General features: G+C 37.0%; 4 protein-coding genes and 1 long non-coding RNA gene across 5 annotated transcripts; 4 read left to right on the top strand and 1 right to left on the bottom strand.

Annotated features, from left to right (window-relative positions):
• The first annotated feature begins 119 nt into the window (after positions 1–119).
• LOC145234463 (microfibril-associated glycoprotein 4-like) lies at positions 120–2,389 on the top strand. The gene is made up of 5 exons (XM_080099193.1): positions 120–348; positions 677–789; positions 1,090–1,286; positions 1,961–2,101; positions 2,206–2,389. Exons 1-5 carry the CDS (start codon positions 120–122, stop codon positions 2,387–2,389), a joined length of 864 nt encoding a protein of 287 aa, XP_079955319.1.
• Positions 2,390–4,203: 1,814 nt separating this feature from the next.
• On the top strand, positions 4,204–5,887 carry LOC145234462 (ryncolin-1-like). The gene is made up of 4 exons (XM_080099191.1): positions 4,204–4,432; positions 4,760–4,872; positions 5,173–5,369; positions 5,743–5,887. The coding sequence occupies exons 1-4, from the start codon at positions 4,204–4,206 to the stop codon at positions 5,885–5,887; spliced, it is 684 nt and encodes a 227-aa protein (XP_079955317.1).
• Positions 5,888–11,428: 5,541 nt separating this feature from the next.
• Positions 11,429–14,581, top strand: LOC145234644 (microfibril-associated glycoprotein 4-like). Its single transcript, XM_080099358.1, has 7 exons — positions 11,429–11,797; positions 11,927–11,980; positions 12,544–12,656; positions 12,724–12,820; positions 13,063–13,162; positions 14,036–14,176; positions 14,267–14,581. The coding sequence occupies exons 1-7, from the start codon at positions 11,563–11,565 to the stop codon at positions 14,448–14,450; spliced, it is 924 nt and encodes a 307-aa protein (XP_079955484.1). The 5' UTR covers positions 11,429–11,562; the 3' UTR covers positions 14,451–14,581.
• Positions 14,582–18,015: 3,434 nt separating this feature from the next.
• Positions 18,016–19,649, top strand: LOC145234461 (ryncolin-4-like). Its single transcript, XM_080099190.1, has 4 exons — positions 18,016–18,045; positions 18,160–18,356; positions 19,025–19,165; positions 19,337–19,649. The coding sequence occupies exons 1-4, from the start codon at positions 18,016–18,018 to the stop codon at positions 19,518–19,520; spliced, it is 552 nt and encodes a 183-aa protein (XP_079955316.1). The 3' UTR covers positions 19,521–19,649.
• A 6,451-nt stretch (positions 19,650–26,100) lies between these two features.
• On the bottom strand, positions 26,101–27,672 carry LOC145233245 (uncharacterized). The gene is made up of 2 exons (XR_013861047.1): positions 27,568–27,672; positions 26,101–27,371 (listed from the first exon to the last, which is right to left on the bottom strand). It is a non-coding gene; the product is annotated as an uncharacterized LOC145233245 (long non-coding RNA).
• Between the last annotated feature and the right edge of the window lie 192 nt (positions 27,673–27,864).

The following is a 27,864-nucleotide window of genomic DNA, read 5'->3' as shown; positions in this document are numbered from 1 at the left end:
TTCATTAATTCAACGACTTTAAAATAAATTGATTTCAAGAAATGAGTTTTTGTCTATCACAGCTTTTCCAGAAATATAGCATCACTGTCGTATTTAAACTGAAACTTGCAAATTTAAAAATGAACAAACTTGTTTCGTTGGTGGTTCTGCTGCTGGGAACAACTGTACTATCACAGCAGCAACAATGTAGATTTGTTCCAGTTTGCGACGAAAACCAAAGACCAAATGACAGTTTCATGAAGGGTGAAGTAGGCAGTCCTGGAAAAGCAGGTCCCATTGGGCCCCAGGGTTTGAAAGGAGAGCCAGGCCCAATAGCGGATGAAACAGCTTTAAGGAGTCTAGTGACAAGTAAGTAGGAAAAATTTGCATTTCAACTATGTTTGGTGAACAAGCTATACGACTGCTTCTGACATTAATTGTCAAAAAAACTACTCGGTTAACTTTGTCTAAGAATCAGTTTTACTACATTTTAATTTCTATTAATCGATTTTGTTTCATGAAACATTTAAAAGTAAGACTTATTTGTTTTACCAAATAGATGGTAGCACTATCTTATTCTTAAACTGGTAAAACCTGAACTTTACCAAATGAAATTGATATCGTGCCAAATACCAAAGAATACTTAAAGTTATTGAGTACCAACAAACAATAACAAAACAAACTAATTTTGTCACAGAAATCGAAAAGATATACGAATACATTGTACCAGTCACATGCAAAAATGCTTTATTGCGCGGACATCAGAAGCTTAGATCAGGAGATGAAGTTTATTGTGATGATGGATGGCAGGTTAGTAAAAAACATTTATAAATTCGGGGTTATCGGTTAGTTTGTGCTCTTAAAAAGAAAACAAGATTGGAAATAATTGTTAAATGCAGTAAACCTCAGTTAGTCCGGACTAGTTTGGACCAAAACAATTGCCAGGATTAGGCAATGATCTACATTAACCGATGTCGATTAGTTCAAGTCTTACCACATTACAGATCATTTGTGCCGTAAGTTTTGTCTGAATTAGGCGAAGATCTCGATTAACCATAACCGGTTTAGGCGAGGTTTATAGCCTACTGTACAAATTTTGTGCATGTTAAGGTGTTCCAGCATCGGTATGACGGTTCAGTAAATTTTAATCAACTTTGGGAAGATTACAAACATGGATTCGGAAACTTATCGTCGGAATTTTGGTTCGGTTTGGAAAAACTCCACCTAATTACCACTTCAGCCAGAAGATGTCGCCTTAGAGTAGACATTTGGGACTTTGAAGGCAGCCGTGTATATGCGGAATACAGGTAATTAAATATTTAAAAATACTTTTCAAGGTTAACTGCATATAAACGGAGAATAATTAGGTAAACCTATGTTTGAGATTACTAAGCTGTTTTCCTTTTTATACTTTAGTAACAGTTTTGCACACTTTTTAGTTCGTTGGATTTCGCAAATTGGCAGCAAAGAAGCGAGCCTATACCTGTAAACCAGGGGTCGGCAACCCCTGGCACGCGTGCCAATTAAGGTTGGCACGCGAGGTGGTTTCTCATGGCACGCCAACTGATTTGCCTGTTTATATTGGAGTAACATTGTAACCTGTTACACTGCTTGTTCATAGTTTTTATCATGCCATTGTCGTAAAATTCAGCCCTACACGTACAAAACACTTTTTTTATTATTGTTATCTGCTGGCACGAACCACTATTATTTAGAAAAACGTTGGCACGCGAAGCCATTACCACGAGGAAATAAAAAGTAAATTGGCACGCGTCGCCTAAAAGGTTGCCGACCCCTGCTGTAAACAATCAAATATTGTTTTTTACTGTTGTTTGTGTTTTTTGACTTGTACAAATAATTCAGTCGTTTTTTCGCTTATCCGTTCATTTTTCAGTGGTCTTTACTGGTCTAGATATGAATAGATAGTCTACAAACAAATATATTATTGCTTCGTTTTTAATTCAGTTCCTTTTAATTGCAGCAACTTTAGCATAGGAAGCGAATCAAGTTCTTATCAATTGGAACTTGCAGGATTTAGTGGTTCAGCTGGTGACAGCATGCTTGACTCGCGACATGTACAAAATGGAAAGAGGTTTTCCACTTCAGATCGCGACAATGACTTGTAATTATACCTTTCAGTTTATACCAATCTATCTTAAGTTTCAAAATAATTATACCTTTCATTTAATGTCAATATATCTTGATTTACAAAACTTGCATTTTTAGGAGTATACATAACTGCGCTTTAAATCACGGTGGTCCGTGGTGGCATCATTCGTGTGGTTACGCCCGTTTAAATGGCCAATGGTCAAGATCATCTACAAGCGTCACTTCGATGAGTTGGTATCATTGGAAAAACAGATGGGGTGGACTCAAATCATCAATGATGAAAGTCCAGTGTGATTACTAGATTAACATATGTAAAGATCTGGATTTACTGGAAAAAACTGGAATTAAAACCAAAGCCAACTGAATTTACTGGGTCTAGTGTACAATCGTTGTTGTTAAAAACAGGGTTAAATGACGTCACAGAGACGTAAAATTTTGCCTCACGTCATCATATGACCTCAGCTATGTTGTGACGTAATTTCATGTTTTTGTGACGTCATTAACCTATGTTCAGGCGATTGTACACTAGAGTGACTAGACCCGATTTACTTTTTGCTTCTGTTTAGTAACTATATGCATGAGGATGAGTAAGCAATTTTTCACACGCAAAGTATAAAATTACATGTTTTGCCTTTGAGGGACTTTGCAAAATTATACTTGCTGGAAAGGTTGTTTGTTTTGTGACTTTGTTTAAGTTGTTTACTTAAATCGCTTGATAAATAGGATGTTTATTGCGGTTTGACTAACGTCAATGATTTGTCATTCACATGTTAAACATGCCGAGGAAAAATATTAAAATGTATTACATGTTAAACCATTTCTCGTTAGAGATAAAGTATGTATGGCAAGCAGATGTTTATACATTACCTCTCTACCGTATAGGAACATCTCAGAGAAAACAGACCCAACACATAACTTAGTTCAATAAATATTGTTTTTGCCAGTCGTCAACTGGGCATGAATTTGTCACAAATTAAAAGTAAATGATGAAAAGCATAAGTTTTTCATTCTAGAAAAATGGAAAGTAATTGGCCTCAGTCGCTGCATATTGTTTTACTTTTAATACTGACACGCACGATATAGCAAATATACTGTTTGCAAGATCAGTAACAAAGGTACTTCTCTTACGTTTGTTTTCGCAATTAGTTTACTACAGTGGTTCCCAAATGTTTGCTGGGCAGTTTTACCAGGGGGCGGTTTTTCTGCCTAATTGGGCTGATTTCTGACATCGTGTTGCGGGTTGCTTTCACTGGTTGTAGGTTACCTTCTAGGCGGTTTGTAAGAAATTTGAACTGGTAACACATTAGTGCTGGGTCAACGCCAGGTTTTAGGCCTCAAAGTTAAACTTGTAACTTTATATTATGAAATAAACTTTCATATTAGTGTGGCACCCTACAATGAAATGACTTTCAAACAGAATGTTACCAGTCACAAACCCTTTTAGGGTACAAAATAAAGTTTGGCAACCACTGTTTGTTTTTTGGGTTTTTTTTCACGGGGTTCGAACCCATGACACTCCCGGGGACGAATCCCGATCAAGATATTTTCATGTCTGTATGTGGGCCAGGCGCGCCAGACCATTCGGCCAAGTTCAAAAACATAGGGGGTAGATTTTATCACAGCAAGCGGCTGCAAGGTAAACCATAAAACGTTCTGAGATCCACTAGTTTAAGCAAGAATAGATGTTATTTCAACTATATATTTGCACTAGCGTATGATTTTAAAGTGTAAACAGATTATTCGTATCCGCGTTCAAGTATTGTATTGCTTCTAAATAATTTCCAAAATATAAGTCAATGTTTACATAGCACGATACCCACTAAATCTGACTCATTTTTAAATTACTAAGTCGTTTGCCGAAATCATTTACAATTACAACGCCATGTTGTATGACATTTACAAAGCCATAGCTCAATTAGAAAGAAGCAGTTTGGAAATAACCTTTTACCAACCGCAGCAGGCACTTCAAGACAACCTGAGGCGGAAAAAAGTTTCATTAATTCAACGACTTTAAAATAAATAAATTGATTTCAAGAAATGAGTTTTTGTCTATCACAGCTTTTCCAGAAATATAGCATCACTGTCGTATTTAAACCGAAACTTGCAAATTTAAAAATGAACAAACTTGTTTCGTTGGTGGTTCTGCTGCTGGGAACAACTGTTCTATCACAGCAGCAACAATGTAGATTTGTTCCAGTTTGCGACGAAAACCAAAGACCAAATGACAGTTTCATGAAAGGTGACAAGGGTGAAGTAGGTAGTCCAGGAAAAGCTGGGCCCCAGGGTTTGAAAGGAGAGCCAGGCCCAATAGCGGATGAAACAGCTTTAAGGAGTCTAGTGACAAGTAAGTAGTAAAAATTTGCATTTCAACTATGTTTGGTGAACAGGCTATACGACTGCTTCTGACATTAATTGTCAAAAAAACTACTCGGTTAACTTTGTCTAAGAATCAGTTTTACTACATTTTAATTTCTATTAATCGATTTTGTTTGATGAAACATTTAAAAGTAAGAATTATTTGTTTTACCAAATAGATGGTAGCACTATCTTATTCTTAAACTGGTAAAACCTGAACTTTACCAAATGAAATTGATATCGTGCCAAATACCAAAGAATACTTAAGTTATTGAGTACCAACAAACAATAACAAAACAAACTAATTTTGTCACAGAAATCGAAAAGATATACGAATACATTGTACCAGTCACATGCAAAAATGCTTTATTGCGAGGACATCAGAAGCTCAAATCAGGAGATGAAGTTTATTGTGATGATGGATGGCAGGTTAGTAAAAAACATTTATAAATTCGGGGCTATCGGTTAGTTTGTGCTCTTAAAAAGAAAACAAGATTAGAAATAATTGTTAAATGCAGTAAACCTCAGTTAGTCCGGACTAGTTTGGACCAAAAAAATTGCCAGGATTAGGCAATGATCTACATTAACCGATGTCGATTAGTTCAAGTCTTACCACATTACAGATCATTTGTGCCGTAAGTTTTGTCTGAATTAGGCGAAGATCTCAAATAACCATAACCGGTTTAGGCGAAGTTAATAGCCTACTGTACAAATTTTGTGCATGTTAAGGTGTTCCAGCATCGGTATGACGGTTCAGTAAATTTTAATCAACTTTGGGAAGATTACAAACATGGATTCGGAAACTTATCGTCGGAATTTTGGTTCGGTTTGGAAAAACTCCACCTAATTACCACTTCAGCCAGAAGATGTCGCCTTAGAGTAGACATTTGGGACTTTGAAGGCAGCCGTGTATATGCAGAATACAGGTAATTAAATATTTAAAAATACTTTTCAAGGCCAACTGCATTTTAACGAAGAATAATTAGGTAAACCTATGTTTGAGATTACTAAGCTGTTTCCCTTTTTATACTTTAGTAACAGTTTTGCACACTTTTTAGTTCGTTGGATTTCACAAATTGGCAGCAAAGAAGCGAGCCTATACCTGTAAACAATTAAATATTGCTTTTACTGTTGTTTGTGTTTTTTGACATGTACAAATAATTCAGTCGTTTTACCGCTTATCCGATCATTTTTTCAGTGGTCTTTACTGGTCTAGATATGAATAGATAGTCTACAAACAAATATATTATAGTCTACAAACAAATATATACGTTTTTAATTAGTTCCTTTTAATTGCAGCAACTTTAGCATAGGAAGCGAATCAAGTTCTTATCAACTGAAACTTGCAGGATTTAGTGGTTCAGCTGGTGACAGCATGCTTGACTCGCGACATGTACAAAATGGAATGAGGTTTTCCACTTCAGATCGCGACAATGACTTGTAATTATACCTTTCAGTTTATACCAATCTATCTTAAGTTTCAAAATAATTATACCTTTCATTTAATGTCAATATATCTTGATTTACAAAACTTGCATTTTTAGGAGTGGAGATAACTGCGCTTTAAATCACGGTGGTCCGTGGTGGCATTAATTATTCGTGTGGTTACGCCCGTTTAAATGGCCAATGGTCAAGTTCTACCAACCCGATGTATCATTGGAAAAACAAATGGGGTGGAGTCAAGTCATCAATGATGAAAGTTGAGTATGATAATTAGGTTATACCTTTTGGAGTTTGTTTCAGGTTTATACAATATGTTTCTGTTAAAAGTTAGCAGATACAGGCGTGTACATAAACCAATTGGCATTTTAATTGTTTTGTACAAAATTGTTTGTAACCTAAACAAAAATATTCGTAACCTTTTTCTTGAGAAGATTTACAAAATTAACCCAATAAATGTCCTGTTTTTGTTGAATGACTTTTCACAGTTACCAGACTTAAAACCAACTATAGCGTTTAACAAGTGCCAAATTTACAGATGTTTATTTCGTCCCCCTTAAATATCCCTACAACATTTTCTGTAATTCAACGTGTGTTGCAACGGTCTTGCGCTGGTATATCTGTGCGTCTGAAGAAACGCAACTTAATCTTTTACAGGGGTTCTATAAGGTGTTTGCAGGTTCCTTTGTGTTCTTGCTTTTATCTTTAAAAAAAGTAACATCCATGCATTTTTGAAAAACATTTTATAATTGAGTACGGCAATGGAAAATGTCCAATTGTCAAAACGTTCAACGTACTTGAATTATTTGTTTTGCTGTAAAATGGAACGGTATGAAAACGATTGTCATAGCATAGCCATAAAGAAGCAGCCACTTTGAACAACAATGACAAATTGTGCGCGAACACTTGACGATTGATAATTATTATATCTGTGGCTTAATTGCTTTGCCGTTTTGAGAGGGGCAGGCTGCTTATGACCTTCAGTAATTCGTTTTCTTAAGGCCATTACTTTGCTAACATGCCTTTCAAAAACCACGCGCCTTAAATATGTACACGTATAAAATAGTATGTGATTTCATACACCCAGCCTGTGTCCTTGTTCGATTTGCGTTTGCTTATATTGTGACCCATTATAAATCGGGTGTATAATAACAGGTGTGCTAAATTTGCGACTTACTTTGGCAAAGTTGAAATCCTTTTCAATTTTTTTAATTGCTTGCTGATATTGCTAACACGAGACAGGAAAAAACATTATGTTTTTTGAAAGGCACAATGGTTGCAACATTATTTGAAGAGATGCGATACTGCAGCAAATATTTGGTGGCTTATAATTACACACCGAAACTTCCAACACATTCTAGCCTTCCTGTAATTATTAGCTTTCGCATTACATTGCCACAGACAGCTGTATTTGTGGCAAACCTATGTCACCAAGAGCCCGCAGTTCAGCCAATTAAGAACCTTTTCATGATCTTGTTATTTTACATTTTTGTCCATACTGCTGTTAGGTGGAATTTGTACACAAGAAGGCTAGCTGTCAGCATGCTAAGTTTTATACATCGGATTGGCTGTTGCTGAATTTTTTTCGCCGGATGATACAAACCAAAGCGGCATAATTGCGCTAAAATATTGACCAAGCCGAAAATAGCTGCGCAACGCAGAGCTGTAAGTCGAGCCGGGCTTTTCGAGCTTATAGGTTTCTTAAAAAAAACGGGTTTGACTTTACACTCTTTGTCAGTATTATGTAGTCCAGGGGCGGGCAACATACGGCCCGCGGGCCGGATCCGGCCCGCGACGGGATTTTGAGCGGCCCGCAGACAGTTTCAGGTCTTACATGATAATGTGGCCCGCGGCCACAGTCTGCCACAATCCCCCACTACTTGCCTAACTGCGTCAAATTATATTTGTAACGGACAGTATCGCTCCCTAATAGCAAAAACTTTCCCGCCGTTGTTACCATTGCACCATACGTACATTGTTACGACATAACTGCCAACCATGTGTGTGGCCTACTTTCACGGTTTCTTTTGTTTCCACACGTGTAGCCTAGTTAAGTGTTTCAGCACTATCTGGGTCTGTGGAGTATGCATTAAATTTGCTGTGGTGAATAATTTTATGTTATATCATTTAGACTGTTTGGACTGAATTGTATTTGTGATGTTCTTGAATGTATATGGTTTAGGTGGTCGAAAATCCGTTGTAAATCACTGGATAAATACGCGATTAATGTGTCGATTCAGAAATCCGGCCCGCCAAGAACTTCATTTTCCTATATCAGGCCCGTCGACTGGAGAAGTTGCCCGCCCCTGATGTAGTCACTTGCTGGACCTGACCTAATGTCAAACAGCCCTAAAATGCCTTGTTCAAGATCAATTGTCTATGGTGTTTGTGGTTCTGGTCTTTTCTAAGACTTCAATGTATAGGCCTGTCAGTCAAACTTTCTTCTCGAAGACGATTCGGGTTCGGGCCGGGTTTCGGGCTTGTACTTTCGGGTTTGGGCTCGCCGTTACTATAAGCGTTATGTGGAAGGGACTCACATTAGGGGGTAAGGTTGGCGCATTAGGACTTCAAGACTGGTTGCAAACAGATCATTGTTGTAGGCTATTATACGAATTTATAAGTTGCTGAGATTTGCATGTAGGCATAGCTATAAACTAATTAGTGTGCTTTAAGAATACCTTGTCTATTAGTGATGTTACCTAAGGCGTTTTTTGTTGATGTAGAGAACAAAAAGGACATGAAAAAATTCACTCTGGTGGCGCTGTTATTGCTGAAAGGGATACTAGGTTTATCCCAAGAGCAGCAGCAATGTAGGCCTACATTTATTCCGGTTTGTGGTCAAAACCAAAGACCAGATGGTGGTTTTATGAAGGGGGGCAAGGGTGAAGTAGGTAGTCCAGGTAAAGCTGGACCCCATGGGCCCCAAGGCATAAAAGGGGAGCAGGGCCCCATAGAGGATGGAACTGCATTAAGAAATATGGTCACCAGTAAGTATTTTTCAAGAATTGCAGGAGTTTGAATTTTTTTGCTATTTATTCAACTATATCTGAAAACATTTTGATTAAAAAAAAATGTAGTTTTTAAAAAAAAGTCTTTCAGTTTTGCGTAAAAATGTGATTTTCCCAATGATGTTCTTTGGTGTTTGTTTTGTTGCGTTATAAGCCCTTCCTAAATAAGTTTTGTGTTGGAAACGAAAACTTCATAAAATTATTTGATTTGCAGATTTGATGAAGAAAGTGGAGCAACAATCAAAGTTACTGAATGAAACTTCCAGAAGTAAAACAGAATTTTGCATTTTTTGCTTTCTTTGAAAACAAATTAAAAAAACTAAACATGCTGAAACTTGAAATTTTGAAAAAAATGAAATAAGCAAATTTGATAGATTTAAGAATGATGAAATTTCAACAAACAAATAATCTTTGGAACACTATGTACGGATCTGTTCATAAGTTTAATGGTGTAAATAACGGCCCAAATAGACGTAAAAAGCGACATACTTTATTGTTCAAACGTTTCACTGATAATGGCATGAGCATTTGCCGAAACGTTTGAACAATAAAGCATGTCGCTTTTTACGTCTATTTGGGCCGTTATTTTCACCATCAAATATTCTTTGTCACAGAACTCGAAGAGTTGAACGAATACGTTAAACCAGCCACATGCAAAACTGCTTTAGTGCGGGATGGGCGTCAAACTCTCAAATCAGGAGATAAGTTTACTGTTTTGACAGATGGCAGGTGTTTATACGATCCCAACACAATTGGGGGCGATTTAAACTGGCACTATATAGTCACCGAGAAGTTTTGGCCGTTTAACGATAAATTGCTGATATGACCTATAACACTTACAAGGTAGTTATCTGTGTAAAATGTCCTTATTGCCACCTTTTTACGACTTTTACATCAGATTTAATGCAAAACCGAATACAACAACCTAGATATTGTTTCTTTTCATTTGTTAGTAGAAGACGCGATATTGTAGGTTAAAAATTGCAGCAAGTGCAGTAAAGACTTTAACCTAAAAACACATTAACAAGGTCAGTGTCATTCATTCCGCTGCCAATTAACCTGGTTTGCCTTCGAATACCATAATTCCGTGGCATTATTTCTACGTTGCTAAAGATACGTCGCTGTAAATCTTTTCTACGTCGCTGTAAATTTGATACGTCGCTGTAAATCTTTTCTACGTCGCTGTAAATCTTATTTAATCCGGCCCTCCAGTGGCAAGACAGTTGCAAATTTGGTCCTCTGGTAAAAAAGTTTGGCCACCCCTGGTCTAGGACAATGGTTCTCAACCGTTTTCGAGGAATTCTTCCCTCATCAATGAAAAACCTTTTCATTCCTCCCTCATATATACTACAGAGTAGATGCTAAACCGTAAAAAGATCATTTTGGTCCTTTAATCAACTTCACGTCATATTTCAAGAGCTTAAGTTTTATTTACTTCAATATTTAACATTTTCATCCTCGTTTGGGAAGCACTGGTCTGGGATTTCTTTTAAAAATATATTTTGCAGGAGTGGGGGCAACTGTGTATTGAATCGAGGACCGTGGTGGCATCATGATTGTGGTTACGCCCGTTTAAATAATCACTGGTCAAGTTCATCCACAAACGGCAATTCCATGAGTTGGTATCATTGGAAAAACAAATGGGGTGGACTCAAGTCATCAATGATGAAAGTGCAGTGTGATTATTAGAACAGCTCGATCAGAAAACAACGTGTTTTGTTTGCTTATTTTGTGGTTGAATTTTATAACCCTTAAAGCACAACTAATGAGTTAGACAACATTTGCTTAAATTTATGGCCTTTTGTGAATAGAAAGCCACTACTAATGGGTTTGGGATACTTAAACTATTTTCCCTTTCATGTCGTTTCGTTTTAATTCAAATCTGTCTCTTTGTCATTTACTGATTATTTCGCCGTGAAAAGCCTAGAACTTGGTCAAAACTAGTAGGCCATAGCTGCGCAGGACCTTTGACAAAATCCGATTAAAAGCTTTATCCAAAACTAACAATTGCCGTGGGCAACTTCAGTGGCGTATATAGACGAACATTGCTGTTTAATCGGTAGTAATTTCAGTGTCAGGTCGACTTGTAGGTTTTAAATGTTTCGGGACGTGTACATGTTTCTGCGCTCAACACTTCTAATGTAAAAATGGTTGTAAATAAAACTGTGGTAACCAATCGGAATCGTGGTCTGTTAATTAACCAATAGAGCAGGATTCGCTAATAGTATTGCCATAATGTTGTAGTAGGGCATAACTTAGGTTTCAAAGGTTGTTTACCATCGATTTTAATATCTTGTGTAATACATGGCACGGATTGTACTATCTACAGGTCTATATTTTTTGTATAGCGAACTTTAAGTAATTTTTTTGTCATGTTGATTTGGTTGTTTTTGTTGTTTGATAAGTTATAGAAATAATTGTCTGCAGCATAGGTTCTTAATCTTTTATGTGGCATTGCAAAAACAATATGGACCCATTTAGGCGAATATTTTTTATCTCCTAAGATGACAAAACCAATGTGGTATTATTTCCATCAAGACATCTAGAATAAAAAACTTGAATAACTTGGAATAAATTTAATCCCGGTTGTTAAACTTGATCTCGTCAAACCCACAAACTAAATTTTTATATGCAGGACCTATCAATAACTTGCATATAAAAGCTTGTTAAAATGCATCAAATAATTTTGACTGGGTTGTTACTTCTCGGGACAATTGTTCCTTCGCAACAGCAGCAGTGTAGATTTGTTCCAGTTTGCGACGAAAACCAATCACCGAATGACAGTGTTATGAAGGGTGATAGGGGTGATGTGGGTAGACCTGGTAAGATGGGACCTCGTGGACCCCAGGGCGAGGTCGGTGCCCCACCTGTTGCAAATACAACTGCTTTGGTCGACATGGTTGCAAGTGAGTGTTGCAATAAGAGATACAAGAATAGCATATGACTAAAAAATTATTAGTAAAAGATTCCCTTCACAAATAGGGATTGTAAGCCGGCAAAAGATTCAACATGAATTGAATTTATTGTTTTTACAGGTTTATTGAACATAATGGAAGAACGAGGAGTTGCGCTTCAACAAGCAACCAAGAGTAGGCTAATTATGAATAATTAGTTATACAGTGCCCCATATTCCCTTGTTTTGTAGGGCACGAGCCCTAGTTAACACGTAGGCCTAATAATTGTGTCAAAACCAAGAAAAAAAAAAGTTTTTTGCATTCCGCCTGATATTAACTGCATTCGTAGGCTACTCCATAGTTTTTTTCCCCCTGTTACTGATTAAGTTAACCGACTTTTAAGTCCAGCCCAAGGCTATTAGATAACTTATATGTATAGGCAATATAACCTACTAAATCTTTCCACGGAAAACACGTACGCTATACTTACCAGTATCGAACTTGAGTTATAACATTAACCTATTTAACATAACCTATAATGCGTAGGCCTACTAACATCCTGCTTATAACGTGTAGAATTTAATAGCCAAACAGGCTGTATTGGGAAACGGTGAAGCTATAAATTTCTCACCATGAAATAAATAAACATTTCAGGCGGTTTAAAGTTAGACAATTAGTTTAGACTTGTAATATCGTTTCTTGAAATGCATTTAAACGCATTTCAAAGAAAAATAAACAAAAAAATGCGTTTGTCATAGAACTGGAGAAGATTGAACAATACATGATACCTGTATCTTGCAAAAATGCTTTGATGCGAGGCCATCAGATTCTGAGATCTGGAGAGGAAGTTTATTGTATTGATGGATGGCAGGTCGGCTATAACAGATAGATCTTTTGCATGTCTGGTGCCAGAAACATACACTGCTAACTGGTTTCAGGTTTTCCAGCATCGATACGACGGTTCAGTAAGCTTTAATAGATTGTGGGACGATTACAAAATGGGATTCGGAAATTTTTCGTCTGAATTTTGGTTAGGTAGATTAACCGACCGTTTTTATTATCATGGGACAATATGCTCTCTTATAATAAGCTGCAAATTATGTCTCTAAAAGGAGACCTTGAGTGTAAACAACGAAACGTTATTTCGGTTAATTACCTTTTACAACAATCAATACCGGACTTAAATAGACAGCACGGAACAACCTGAAAAAAACAAACATACAAAATAAATTTAACGGTAGCCTATAATTTATATTTTTTTATACCGCCGTTTATAGGTTTGGAAAAACTTCATCAGATTACAAGTTTAGCGAGAAAATGTCGTCTTCGAGTTGATATTTGGGATTTTAGTGCTGGTCATGCATTTGCTGAATATAGGTAGGCTAAACGCACCTGGACCAAACCGGTAAAAATGCAGCATGGTGTAAGCCTAATAAACCTACTTTTGTAATCGACACCACAATTGTTTTGATATCAACGAATGTAGATTAAGAAGACGTGAGATAACAGCTAATAGGGCAACTCAAATGGGGGCGATTCTCCCCATTAGCTATAATCAGGGTTGCCATACCGTCCTTATTTCTATAAGATTTTGTCCTTATTTTGAAGGGCTGTGTCTTAGAAAATTTCATTGCCTTTATTTCCTAGAAATGTCCTTCTTTTTTATTGTAGGCTAGTCCTTATTCTGTCTTATTTTCAACAATTACATAGTCAAATCCCTGCTACAAGTAAAAGTGAACCTAGACCCGGCCTGTTGTGAGATGCACTTAGTATTTTCTACGAACAACCAGTTGTTCCTGGAACAGATTGTTTCTTCTCAAAATATTGCAAATATTATGTCATGGCTCGTATAAATGCAAAGATTTGTTCAAAAACGTTTGTTTCGTTTCGCATAAAAATTTAATTTTTCGGCTGTCCTTATTTTTGGTTTCAACTCGATGGCAACCCTGGCTATAATCAAAATTGACTACGACATGTTGCATTGGCATTACTGACGGACGTGCCCGGACTTCGTTAATTTTTAACGTTTGTATTAGAGCTGTGAGAAAACTATTTGAGTAGCCCTGTAGCCTACTAGGGCGTTTTGAAAGCACAGCGAAAATTCTTCTGGAGTTATTAATCTGTGTTAAAAACCTAAACCCAACCCGAACCCCTAAAAACAATAAATAGTGATCCGGAACCGAACCTGAACCCATATAGCAAGCGGCTCAAATTCCTGATAGTAGAATCAATAAACTAACGTTTTTGCAGCGTCTTCCGTGTAGGGAATGAACGCAGCTCGTACCAACTGACACTTTCAGGACACAGCGGATCGGCAAAAGATAGCATGCTTACGTCCTCCCATAATCAAAATGGAATGAGATTTTCAACATCAGACCGCGATAATGACCTGTAAGCAACCTTTAATTTGTTATAATAGGGACAAAATGTTTTTGTTGCTAATACAGCCTAATAGTGCTAAGCAAGATTCTATCTTTGCAGCTATGCACAAAACTGTGGCGATAATTACGGCGGTCCTTGGTGGCACAACGCCTGTGGCTATGCTCGTTTAAACGGACCCTGGTCAAGCACCTCTTCGGATCATAATTCAATGAGTTGGTATTATTGGAACAAGAGATGGGGTGGTCTCAAGTCTTCTATGATGAAAGTTCAATGTGATAATTAAATCCCCTTTCGCGGAGATTAAAGTTGCTTTGTACAACATTTGTTTGTGTTGACAGTTATGATTCGTTCATTTGATTTGTATGTACAAAATCTCTTTGTACCCTGCATAAAAATAAATTGTGACTTCAATAAGCCCAGTTCCAGAAAGAAGTAAGAAACATATAATAGTAAACACGCTCATTACTAACATAAAGCTTGACACTTCATTGAGGTAGAGCATATTTCCTACGTTTCGACAATGAAATATCCAAAACAAATTTATGAGAAGTGATTGTAGTAGTTATAGCAGAATCAAAGAAGTTTCATACCAGAATAGCAAAATGTCTTGTCGATGATTTTAAAAGTGATCTTCTGTCTTGAGCGACTAACTTGGCAAACCGCAAAAAGAGATACGTGCACTTCTTTGTATGAACGGACCGAGTTTGCTGTTTAAATCGACTTTACGTTTTGCACATCTACTAAGACTCAGTTACTTGGTTTAAATAAGTCCCTGAATGCTGATGTCAGCAGCAAAGCACAATGAAGCCGGGCCTTAACGTCGTCACAAAGCGTAAAATGTCTTTTTTTGTAACCTTAACTGCAGGGTGTCCAAAGTGCGGCCCGCGGGCCAAATGCGCCCCCGCGCGGCATTTCACGAGACCCACAGTTGTTGTTTCAAATTGTGTTTTGTGTGGCCCGCCATAGTTTAGAATGCGTTTTTTAGTTGTCGCGACTTCACGCAAAAGCTTTCCATGGAACTTTACTTACCGAAAAAAAAGAAGTATACATGGTGCTGACGCAACAAAATCCCACAGTTTAATCCCTTCTGTCGTGAAATCCCTTCTGTCGTGAGCGACTATTAGTAGCCTGGGTTTGTAAAAAGTAAAAAAAAAGTCGTACAGTTGAGTCACCATTACCATTTCGTTGAAATGGAAAGTACGTAAGTTGTAAATAAACGTTACGCACCACTGCGTGCCGTTTCTAATTTTTTTTATGTTTTTATTTTATTTTAAAACCTCGTAACGTGGTCCAGTTAAGTCCTATTAACCGATAAATATTCACATAATACACCACTATTTTCTACAAATTGGCACAAAGGTACGTTAGAGCAAGATGTTTCAACTTACAAAGTCACATTTCTGGTTTCAAACCGTATTTGCCAACTAAATGACTTAACCGATACATGTTTACATAGGTCGCTTATATAAGTTATAAATGCATACACAGTATATAGTCCACTATTACGAAACAAATAAAAATACATTCCGAGCCTAATATTTTTATGTAAATTGGCACAGATGTACGTTAGAGCAAGAAGTTTCAACTTGTAAGTCACATTTCTGGTTTCAGTTTTTCGCTCACACCTGCGTGAGTTTGTTTGTTTCATATTTTTTTTGTCTGGTTTCGCGATTGACTGATTCTATAGGCGCTCATGTCTCGTAGAAATGAGCGATCGATCGCCTGCAGAGCGTTTTTCAAGCTGCTTGAACCTGCGCAATCAAGCTGCTTGAACCTGCGCAAACGGTTTGTGTTATCGCTGTGTGCAGCTTCTGATTTGAAAAAGTTGGTTCCTTTGCCAAAAATAAATGATGGTACTCTATTTGCCTCAAATTTAATTATTTATTACATAGTTATGATTGCATGTTCTGGTTTTAATTGTTTGTGCTTAAATATTGTAATTAAGTGATTTTAAAATGTACATTCTACCCAGAACCGCGCACTACATGCTATAAAAACATGAAAGTCGGATACACATGGCACCAATTTATACAACAACATCCTAAACAATCCTGTGTGATTACCAAGATGCAAAATCATGTTTACTAACAAAAAATCATTTAATTTAGATTCATATAATGCTTTTTCAAATCTAAAATAGGTAATAATAAATTCATGTGGTGATACATGGTCATCGACAGTTGCTGTGAGGCAAAAAATACGTCGAGTATTATTCAGTAAACTTAAATACGAACCTAAAATCGCAGTGTAAAATGAAGGGATTGCAAGGCAAGGTTATAGGTTAGGCGCCATAGTGTAAAAGGCCCATTAGACCGTGCTGGATTAAGGGTCTGCTGGCCTGTAGTCACATGTTACAAGTGACCCGAAAATCAGGGTTGCCAGCTAAAAAAATTAGAATTATCAGTGTTGCCAAATCATTGCCACAAAGTCTACTGATTTTAAAGTGGCCTGGATTTTTGACTGGCCTGTAGGCACGTGCCTACTTTGCCTAATGGTTAATCCGGCACTGCTATTAGACCAAAACATGAACCATCGTATCAGTAATGAACAAGCATTTCCGCAATATTCGGTCAAATTTAAAATGTAAAACTCATGTTTTTGGTTGCAACGAACTCGTTACAACACGCCAATCTGGTAAAAATGGCGCGCAAGCAGACAACATGGAATGCCTTCCGTGTTTACCCAGTCCTATGTGCGAGAAAAGTATGCCAAAAAACATGTTTTTCTTCAGGTCCTTAACTGAGCATGGCAGTTGTATGACACTGTATCTGTACTTCGGTTTAGGAAAAAATGTGCATGTGCTTTGAAAGCAACTGCTTCACAAAAAAAACAGAGTTGCAAAATCAGTGCATGGTAATCAAAATTTGTGTCACAAATGTAAAGTAAATTAGTTTGCAAACAGTCTTGCAATTGGAGCACTTCAAATTTGTTGTGGGAAATTGTTTTGAATTTTCGGACCCTAATTGACTGCTGACTGTGTTGTTTTACATTTACGAAATTGTGAAATACGCCTGGAAGTGTATTATTGCATGCTTATACATAAACATTGATTATATTTTAGTAAACGAGCTTATATAAAGCTACATAAAATGAATAAGTTCATTTTGTTGGCGTCCGTACTACTGGGAACAAATGTTTCATCGGAACAACAACAATGTAGATTTGTTCCAGTTTGCGACGAAAACCAAAAACCGGAATTTATTTATGTATTTAACTATCTGTAAAAACATTTTTGATTAAAAAATCTCTAAAAAGTAGCCTAATGTACTTTTTTGGAGAAAGTCTTTGAGTTTTGCGAAAGAATGTGATTTTCCCAATGATGTTCGTTGGTGTTTGTTTTGTTGCGTTATAAGCACTTCCTAAATAAGTTTTGTGTTGGAAACGAAAACTTTACAAAATTATTTGATTTGTAGATTTGATGAAGAAAGTGGAGCAACAATCAAAATTACTCAATGAAACTTCCAGAAGTAAAACAGAATTTTGCATTTTTTGCTTTTTTTCATACCAAATTAAAAAAACTAAACATACTGAAACTTAAAATTTTGAAAAAAGAATAAAATAAGCGAATTCGATAGATTTAACAATGATGAAATTTCAACAAACCAACATTCTTTGTCACAGAACTTGAAGCGTTAAACGAATACATAAAACCTGTGTCGTGCAAAACTGCTTTAGTGCGGGATGGGCGTCAAACTCTGAAATCAGGAGATGAAGTTTACTGTTTTGACGGATGGCAGGTGTTTATATAATCCCAACACAATTAGGGGCGATTTAAACTGACTCTTATTCCATAATTCCGTGGCATTTTTTTCTGCGTTGTTAAAGCTAAAAGCGGTAATGCAAAGTACATGAGTAAATGCATGTTTCGCATTTTAGTAGTGGGTTGATTCGGAAATTTGACCAGCAGTTATATTGATGAAATAAATGTAAGCACTCTTAGGTTAAGGGGTTAGGCAGTTAGATAGGCCATAATCTAAAGCGAATATGTATAGGTATTCCAGCATCGGTACGACGGTTCAACAAATTTCAACCGACTCTGGGAGGATTACAAACATGGATTCGGAAACTTGTCGTCGGAATTTTGGCTCGGTTTGGAGAAACTTCACCAAATCACTACTTCTGCCGGAAGATGTCGCCTTCGAGTAGACATTTGGAACTTTACAGATCAACATGCATATGCAGAATACAGGTTAATATTCATAAGTAGGAAACAGTATCGTTTGGGTCAAACCCGAAAGTACAACACACAAATCTAGGCATATGCCTAAGGTCAGAGTGGTTCAGGGCTGAGAGTACAAAGTGTCACATTAGGGTTTAATTCAAACTTGGTAAACCGCAAAAAGAGATACGTGCACTTCTTTGTATGAAAGGACCAAATTTGCTGTTCAAATCGACTTTATGTTTTGCACATTCACTAAGACTGAGTAACTTGGTTTAAATATGTCCCTGAATGCTGATATTAACGACAAACAATGAAGACTCGCGTTAACGTCGTCACGAAGCACAAAAAGCCTTTTTTGTAACCTTAACTGCAGGGTGTCAAAAGTGCGCTTTGCAAAAAGCATTGCCCGAGAAAAAATTTCCACAATTAAAACTAGGTTGGACAACCCTTCCCTTACCTATTAACCAGTAAATCAATAAATTTCGATTTAAGGCTGTGGCTACTGGACTCACAAGTGATCGGCCAACCGCATGCGGTCCGCGTGCCAAGGCTTATGGGCCGCCCTGCCCTATAAATACGACAAAACATTACGAAGAAGTTGACGCATTTTCTACTCTAAACAAAACATAATATAACTTATATAACCAATAGTATAACAAATAAAACTATAAGTCTTGGTTTATTTTTAATTTCAGCAACTTCAACATTGGAAGTGAGACAAGTTCGTATCAACTGACACTTGCAGGATTTAGCGGATCGGCTGGTGACAGCATGCTCCAATCGCCACGTATTCAAAATGGAATGAGATTTACTACTTCAGACCGCGACAATGACTTGTAAGTTTTCACGATTTTTCTGATCTCTTTTTCTGTAGTTTCTGGGCTTTTCAATGTGTTGCTGTGCTGACAGAGTCATGAGTGGGCCTGAATTTGAGGCCCAAACCTGAATCCTACTTTCTTCGAAAAACAACAACGCCTCTGTGCTGTAGAATTTGTATTGTTTTGCAGGAGTGGAGTTAATTGCGCTTCGAATACCAAAGGTCCATGGTGGCACAGAGCTTGTGGGTGGGCCCGTTTGAATGGTCCCTGGTCTCGTTCATCCACTCGCCATGATTCTATGAGTTGGCATCATTGGCATAACAGATGGGGAGGCATCAAGTCTTCTATGATGAAAGTTCAGTGTGATGATTAGATTCAAGTTCGTCCGGGCAAAAATTGCTTTGTACGACATGCTTATGTAAATATGGTCAATAGCCATACTAACTATGAACTTTTCATTGTTGTGTACAAAATGCCATTGTATTCTGTATGAGAAAAATTGCAGAAATACTATTTAAAAACCTAATGCCATATGGTGAGGCTAATACAGCATGATGGTCCGAAAAGATAAGATTGGTTTTGTGATATCGTGGTAATTGTAAACTTTATAAAAGTGAATCAGCTTCAGGCAAAATTTCAGCTATTGTGTTGTTTTGCTAACGCTTAAGTGTTACGGATTCTAACTTTGCAAATAAACGTTTGCTTGTAAGTTACACTGCATTTTATTATCTGATATTCGGGTGTATATTGAGTCTACAATGAACTGCGCTTTATAAAAACATAATCAAACTTTAAAGTAGGGCATTATAAAGGTTTTGAAATTTTCCTGAAAGAGGAAAAAGTTCTTTTTTAACGGTTTGTTGTTTGCACCAAATCAGTTGCAAACAAACTTCAATTTATCTGAGATTCAGTAAAGCATGCTGAAAAACTCTGATTAAAATTAAATCTAGCCAAAAACTAATTGTATATGGTTGTCCAAAAATAAGATTAGGTTAAAACAGGAACAATATAAGGGAATGAAAGTGTGTATTTTGATTTTTCTGTTGCTATTTGGAACAAATGTTTCATCACTACAACAGCAATGTAGATTTGTTCCAGTTTGCGACGAAAACCAAAGACCAGATGGTGGTTTTATGAAGGGTGACAAGGGTGAAGTAGGTAGTCCAGGTAAAGCTGGACCCCATGGGCCCCAAGGCATAAAAGGGGAGAAGGGCCCCATAGGGGATGGAACAGCTTTATTGAATCTAATGACAAGTGAGTATCTGACCTGCAGTTGCTTTTTTAATTTTTTAAATATTTTACATAGCTTTTAAACTTTTATGAACCAAAGCTAAATCAAATAGCATTTGTTTACGTTTGCAAAGCCCTAGTATGTACAATCTTGCAGGTATAGCAGAAAAAACGTTTTTTTCACAATGCATTTTAGAGCTATCGAGCTATTAAAAACATTTTGCAAATTTTTTCTTGCTCTGGTTCAGGCGAAGATCTATTTTTCCCGAAGCTTTATATTAAAAAAAATATTACAAATCATTTGTTCCTTAAGTTTTATCCGAATTAGGCGAAGATCCGGATTAACCGATGTTTACTGTATGTTAAATTTACTTTAACAGTAGAAAATTTTACGAAACATGTTTCCAGATTTGATGGAAAAAGTGGAACGACAGTCGACTTTACTCAACGAAACGATGCAAAGTAAAAAAGAAGATAATTTTCGTGACTTTTATTTGTTTCGTTACATAACAACACTAATTCGATTTTTTAACAGAACTGGAGAAGATGTACGAATATGCAATACCTGTTTCAAACTTTTTCATTCCGTGACCCATTTTAGCAATCAAATGTAACTTGTAACACTCTTTCAAACATTTTCATAATGTTTTTTTATAACAAGAATAAACTCTCACTTTGGGCAAAGAGAAAGGGTCTAAAGCTTGCTGATCCTTTAGGCCAGTGGTTCTCAAACTTTTCAGTATTTTTTCAAAACGGTCCCTTTGCCATTATTTTGAGGGCTCACGGTCCTGAACGCTGAATGTGTATTTCATAAGAACATTTCAGCTACTTATGCAAAATAGCACATAGCAATGCTCATAAGACAGCTTGTGACATTACAGAAAGACAAAAACATTACAATTGTGCGCAAACAATTGTATTTTTGATAGTTGTCATTCAATAAAGGCTATTGTTTAGCAATGGAGGTAGTCGATTCTCAATTCTACTTTGATTTAAACGTATTTAGTGGCACAAACTGATACCAATTAAGATTATAGAATTACTTCAACCTTTTCGCGGTCCACCTAAAATTGCCTCACGGACCCCAAAAGGACCGCGGACCCCAGTTTGAGAACCGCTGTTATAAGCCATCATGCATTATCCGGATTTAATCTCTGTTTTGAAGACCCGCAGGTTTAAATAGGCCCTAAATGGTTGTTGCACACTTTAAGGTGTTCCAGCATCGGTACGACGGTTCAGAAAACTTTCAAAGACTTTGGGAAGATTATAAACATGGATTCGGAAACTTATCGTCCGAATTTTGACTCGGTTTGGAAAAACTTCACCAAATTACCACTTCAGCCAGAAGATGTCGACTTAGTGGTTCGGCTGGTGATAGCATGCTTGACTCGCGACATGTACAAAATGGAATGAGATTTTCCACTTCAGACCGCGACAATGACTTGTGGTAAGTAAACCAGTGGTTAAACTTTAAACTGTTGTTTTTTTGTGCATAAAAACTGACGAAAATGTAGCATAGCATTTCGATTTACACCACACCCTATACAATAGATTTAAAATTTTCGCTGCTCTGAGCGTTAAATGTTCAGCAGCTCTAATAAATTCGGACCTTATTTTGCAACAAAATAAAGCTTGTTTAAAGTTATTCTGATTTGTTCCTATAGGTCTCCTATTTCCTCCCTAATATACTACATAATAGATGCTAAACCGTAAAAAGATCATTAAAGATTGGACCTTTTATCAACTTCACGTCATATCCCAAGAGCTTAAGTTTTATTTACTTCAATATTTAAAATTTTCATCCTCGTTGTGGAAGCACTGGTCTGGGATTTCTTTTAAAAATATATTTTGAAGGAGTGGGGGCAACTGTGTATTGAATCGAGGACCATGGTAGTATCATGGTTGTGGTTACGCCCGTTTAAATAATCACTGGTCAAGTTCATCCACAAACGGCAATTCCATGAGTTGGTATCATTGGAAAAACAAATGGGGTGGACTCAAGTCATCAATGATGAAAGTGCAGTGTGATTATTAGAACAACTCGATCAGAAAACAACATGTTTTGTTTGCTTATTTTGTGGTTGAATTTTATAACCCTTAAAGCACAACTAATGAGTTAGACAACATTTGCTTAAATTTATGGCCTTTTGTGAATAGAAAGCCACTACTAATGGGTTTGGGATACTTAAATTATTTTCCCTTTCATGTCGTTTGGTTTCAATTCAAATATGTCTCTTTGTCATTTACTGTCTATTTCGCCGTGAAAAGCCTAGAACTTGGTCAAAACTTTCCAACTGTTGGACCACCTGGCATGTTGTACTTTTATTCGCCTGGTAACTTAAGATATAGTAGGCTATAGCTGCACTGAACCTTTGACAAAATCCGATTAAAAGCTTTATCCAAAACTAACAATTGCCGTGGGCAACATCAGTGGCGTATATAGATAAACATTGCTGTATATATCGGCAGTGATTTCAATGTCAGGTCGTCGACTTATAAGGTATAAAGTGTTTCTAAACATGTACATACTTCTGTGTCAAAACTTTTACAGTGAAAGAGTTGTTAATAAAACTGTGATAACCAACCAGGATTGTGGTCAGTAATTTTAACCAATGGCGGTCATTAGAGCAGGATTTGTTACTAATGTTTTAGTAGTCACAGTACGCCAGGCCCATTAAAGGCGTAATACCGAATCAGCCGGTCACCAAGCATTTACCACCATATGGCAAGGCGTAGGCTAGAAAAATCTAGCCTGCGGTGGGATTCGAACCCACGACAGGAGTCTTTTCAGGACTCGCGCTCTACCTACTGAGCTACGCAGGCTCAGTGGAGAATCCGCCGAAAGTCGAATCACAAGCACCGTTGCCTGCCTCGTATGCTGCACATGTCAGCTCCGTAGTAGGGGATCGCCAGATTGAACAGTATCAGTAAAGATGAAAATAAATTCATAACCCCTGGACCTGTAGCAAATACAACTGCTTTGGTCGACATGGTTGCAAGTGAGTGTTGCAATAGAAGATAAAGACTGCCGTTTATGACTAAAACATTATAATGAAACCGATAATTATTAGTGAAAGAAATTTTTAATAGGGATTGAAAGTTGGCAAATGATTCAACATTATTGAATTTATTGTTTTTTTACAGGTTTATTGAAAAAAGTGGAAACACAAGGGATTGTGCTTTACCAAACAACCAAGAGTAATTAAAACATAGTGCTTACTATCTGTTGTTTATTCTGTTGGGCATGAGCCCTTAGCACATAATTACGTCAAAACCTACAAAAATTAAAAAAAAAATTATTTTGCCAGAAACTAACTCGTACTCTGTAAAAATTTTCTTCGTTGCTGATTAGGCCAGGGCTTCTCAAACTGTGTGTCGCGAAATATAATTTTGGGGTCGCGAAACATTATGCGTAGTTATGTCATTCACAATAAATAGCATACGTGCGTACATTTATTGTTTAAACATCATTCCCGTGTATAGGCTAAACCAATGGTGCCCAGCCTGCATGCGGCCACAGAGAAGAGCTTGTGCGACCGCGAACATGTTTATTAGAACATAAGTTATGCGGCGGCCGTGACGTAAATAAAAACTTTATTACCGGCCTAGTAGCCATATGGGCCAGACTTTTGTATGCCTATTGTGTGCAAACAATGCGAAAAAGCAGATACCCAAGCCACACAATATAGATTATGACGCCAAAAAAGCTAAGACTTACAATCTGTGTATCAAGTTCAAAATTTTATTTATGCTTTTTAGGGGCCATTAGATGGTATATGTACATAAGTATTTCTTTACTTCAGTAATTTTAAAACACAAGCAAGCATTGGTGAAATAAAGATCTTCGATGCGGCCGTCATAGTGAAAAGATTGTGCACCCCTGGGCTATCTACCCACCAAGGGGTCGCGTAGAAATTTCTGTTTTAAAATGGGGTCGCAGAGCAAGAAGTTTGAGTAGCCCTGGATTAGGCCAATCGCATGTCAAATTTTAATTAGGCCGAGACGGTATATAGTCTTCATACATATTTAGGAACTTTTGCAAGAATTTACGTCCCAAGACAAGTAGCTATGGTTAGGCTACTTAATAGTTACCAACTTGAGTTACCATTATAGGCTATAGCACGTACTAAAATCTTAACTCTAACACGTACTAACACCCTGCGTTTCTCATATAGAACTGGAAAATATTCAGCAATACATAATACCTGAATCTTGCAAAAATGCTTTGCGAGGCCGTCAGACTCTAAAATCAGGAGAGGAAGTTTATTGTATTGATGGATGGCAGGTAGGCTAGGAATATATTCTTTAGCATACAGATCTTCTGTTAATGCCAAAAAATACGATGTAACGTTTTCAGGTTTTCCAGCATCGATACGACGGTTCAGTGAGTTTCAATACTAATAGATTGTGGAACGATTACAAAATCGGATTCGGAAATCCGTCGGAAATTTGGTTAGGTAGGCTATGTATCGGACCTTGGACTTTTCATTCAAAACATATCGGACTTTGGACTTTTAATTCAAAACATTCACTTGCATGCATTTGTCGTGACGTATATTTGCCTCGGTCAAACCTCTCCTTTTTCTACACAGAAACTTGACCGGCTATTAAACCTGTTTTTCTTATTACCCCACCGGTCATAAAATGGCTGAAGGCTATTGTTTTATCGCCCCGCTTACGTGTTAACAAGAACCTAGTCTAAATTAGCTCTCAGCCATGTTGCATGTGACGCTTCTACAAGCATTTCAATGAATAATTGCGGTTTAGAACTCAGTTAATATTCTCGGCCGTATGTGTTTTACAACCATACCAGTTTTACAACTTGTAATAACATTTGACCTGACCGCTATATAAACCGCATCAATTTAGACTTAAAATCAGTTACCTAGAGTTACTAGTTTTTGCTTTAGCGTTGATATATCACAGTTGACTCGTGGCGCGGTGAAAATTGTGTTGCGTGTTTAGTCGCCAGTGGCGCTTGCGTGACATATGCCTTATTGAAATATAATGTGGGAACGTTAAATTAACCTTGCGTCTTTTGAGGTTTGTTTAGCCAGCGATAGCCTAGTTGTTGTTTTTTAGAGTCAGATAAACGGCAGTGTTTTTAATTGTCTACCTTGAAGGTCAGTACAGGTAGATAGACCGTTTTTATATCATAAAACATATATGTTTTCTCATATTTTCATCTGCAAAACATCAAATGTGTCTATAAAAGGAGAGCTTGAGTTTAAAAAATGCATGATCGTAGCCTAGGCCTATTGCAGAAACGTTTTTCTAATAATCTCCGTATCTAGCCTAGGCCTATATTATGTAGGCCTACATATTTTTTTTTATTTCGGTAACTTTACAACAATCAATAGGCTAGTAGCCTACCTGACTTAAATAGACAGCACGGAACAACCTGAAAGAAAACAAACCAAAATTTGACGGTAGGCCTATATAGCCTAGGCTATAAGCAGGGTTGCCATACCGTCCTTATTTCTAAGATTTGTCCTTATTTTGAAGAGCAATGTCTTAGAAAAGTTCTTTGTCCTTCTTTCTAACAAATGTCCTTATTTTTGACTTGGGTCCTTCTTTTGTCTTATTTTCAACAATTACTAGTCAAATCCCTGCTACAAGTAAAAGTAAACTTAGACCCGGCCTGTTGTGAGATGCACGAAGTATTTTCTACAAACAACGAGTTGCTGGAACAGATTGTTTCTTCTCAAAATATTGCATATGACATGTCACGGCTCGTAGAAATCAAAGATTTGTTCAAAAACGTTTTTTTTGTTTCGTAGGAAAATGTAATTTTTCGGTTGTCCTTGTTTTTGATTTCAAGTCGATGGCAACCCTGGCTATAAGCTATATAGGCCTATATTTTTTATACCACTGTTACAAGGTTTGGTAAAACTTCATCAGATTACAAGTTCTGAGAGAAAATGTCGTCTTCGAGTTGATATTTGAGATTTTGGTGCTGGTCATGCATTTGCTGAATATAGGTAGGCAAACCGAACCGGTAAAAATGCAGCCTGTAATTCTTTTTGTAATCGCCACCATAAGTTTCATTGACTTCAAACAAAGAAGATTAAAAACTTGAGAGAACAGCTACGAGTGCGTTTTATGAGTGAAGAACCATTTATGTGGAGTGAAGCGCACAGCAAAAATTCTTCTGAAGTTCTTTTTTTTTTGAAAACCTAAACCGAATCCAAAATCCTAAAAACAATAAATAGTAGGCAAGCCTAAACCCGAACCCATTTAACAGGCGGCTCGATCCCAGATAGTAGCAGTAATGAACTGACGTTTTTGCAGCGACTTTGTAGGAAATGAACACAGCTTGTACCAACTGACACTTTTAAGATATAGCGGATCAGCAGGAGATAGCATGCTTGAATCCACTTTAAATCAAAATGGAATGCGATTTTCAACAGCAGACAGCGATAATGACTTGTAAGCAATCTCAATTAAAACAAAAAATGTTTTCTTGACTGCAGATATTATAGTGTTAAGCAGTGGTGGGATTTAGTCGGTTTTCAACGGTTCTATAGAGCCGTATCATGAAATTTTATGAGATCAGCGAACCGGTCAGCATTACTGGTTACTGTCAATGTGCTTTTGTAAGAACCGGCTGAAAAACATGACTTGTGACAGAACCGACAAAAAATTTGAATCCCTCCACTGGTTTTAAGTAAGAGTTTGACTTTTCAGGTATTCACAAAACTGTGGCGCTGACTACGGCGGGCCTTGGTGGCACAATGCAATGTATGTGGCTATGCCCGTTTAAACGGACCCTGGTCAAGCACGTCTTCGGATCATAATTCAATGACCAATATTATTGGAACAAGAGATGTGGTGGCCTCAAGTCTTCTATGATGAAAGTTCAATGTGATAACTAGATTCACTTTTGTTGGCGTTAAATATATATTGTACAACATTTGATTACAGTTGATTTCTGCGCTTTTCATACACAGATTGTGATTTCATTTGATTTGTGTGTACAAAATGTCTTTGTATCCTACATAAAAATAAATTGTGACTTCAAAAAGCCCAGTTCCAAAAAGGAATAAGAGACAGATATTAGTAAACACAGTCATTACAGAATCCAACTTTTACTAACATAAAGCATTATTGGTAGAGCATATTGCCCACGTTTCGACAATGAAGTATCCAAAACAAATTTAATAGAAGTGATAGTAGTAAAAGTTTCATACCAGAGTAGTCTTGTCGATGATTTTAAAAGTGATCTTCTGTCGTGGGCAACTATTAGTAACTTGGGTTTGTTAAAAATGAAAGTTGACTGCAGCAATCTTCTTGGACGAACTTGAAGCAGAAAAAGCCACAAACTACAGAATCGTTCTTATCACAAATTTACAGGTACAACACACACAAGCTTTTACTTTCGGGAAATTGAAATCCGTCTTTGGGGAAATATTACATGAAACTTAAGTTCCTAATCAAGCTTCTTTTTACAATGAAGATTTCATAAAGATTGACAACGCACAGATTAT

Source organism: Phallusia mammillata, chromosome 6 (assembly GCF_965637545.1).
Source record: "Phallusia mammillata chromosome 6, kaPhaMamm4.hap1.1, whole genome shotgun sequence".
Taxonomy (NCBI): Eukaryota; Metazoa; Chordata; class Ascidiacea; order Phlebobranchia; family Ascidiidae; genus Phallusia; species Phallusia mammillata.
This window is presented reverse-complemented; position numbering and strand designations above follow the sequence as displayed.

What these genes read in the sequence shown, in the direction of transcription:
- LOC145234462 (XM_080099191.1), top strand. Translation starts at nt 4,204, where the DNA reads ATGAACAAACTTGTTTCGTTGGTGGTTCTGCTGCTGGGAACAACTGTT. An exon ending in ATTGTGATGATGGATGGCAG is followed by an intron (nt 4,873 to 5,172) that starts GTTAGTAAAAAA and finishes GTGCATGTTAAG; the next exon opens with GTGTTCCAGCATCGGTATGA. An exon ending in CGTGTATATGCAGAATACAG is followed by an intron (nt 5,370 to 5,742) that starts GTAATTAAATAT and finishes TTTTAATTGCAG; the next exon opens with CAACTTTAGCATAGGAAGCG.
- LOC145234463 (XM_080099193.1), top strand. Translation starts at nt 120, where the DNA reads ATGAACAAACTTGTTTCGTTGGTGGTTCTGCTGCTGGGAACAACTGTA. An exon ending in TTTAAGGAGTCTAGTGACAA is followed by an intron (nt 349 to 676) that starts GTAAGTAGGAAA and finishes ATTTTGTCACAG; the next exon opens with AAATCGAAAAGATATACGAA. An exon ending in CGTGTATATGCGGAATACAG is followed by an intron (nt 1,287 to 1,960) that starts GTAATTAAATAT and finishes TTTTAATTGCAG; the next exon opens with CAACTTTAGCATAGGAAGCG.
- LOC145234461 (XM_080099190.1), top strand. Translation starts at nt 18,016, where the DNA reads ATGAGTAAATGCATGTTTCGCATTTTAGTA. An exon ending in CATGCATATGCAGAATACAG is followed by an intron (nt 18,357 to 19,024) that starts GTTAATATTCAT and finishes TTTTAATTTCAG; the next exon opens with CAACTTCAACATTGGAAGTG. An exon ending in TCAGACCGCGACAATGACTT is followed by an intron (nt 19,166 to 19,336) that starts GTAAGTTTTCAC and finishes ATTGTTTTGCAG; the next exon opens with GAGTGGAGTTAATTGCGCTT.
- LOC145234644 (XM_080099358.1), top strand. Translation starts at nt 11,563, where the DNA reads ATGCATCAAATAATTTTGACTGGGTTGTTACTTCTCGGGACAATTGTT. An exon ending in TTCGTCTGAATTTTGGTTAG is followed by an intron (nt 12,821 to 13,062) that starts GTAGATTAACCG and finishes CGCCGTTTATAG; the next exon opens with GTTTGGAAAAACTTCATCAG. An exon ending in CATGCATTTGCTGAATATAG is followed by an intron (nt 13,163 to 14,035) that starts GTAGGCTAAACG and finishes ACGTTTTTGCAG; the next exon opens with CGTCTTCCGTGTAGGGAATG.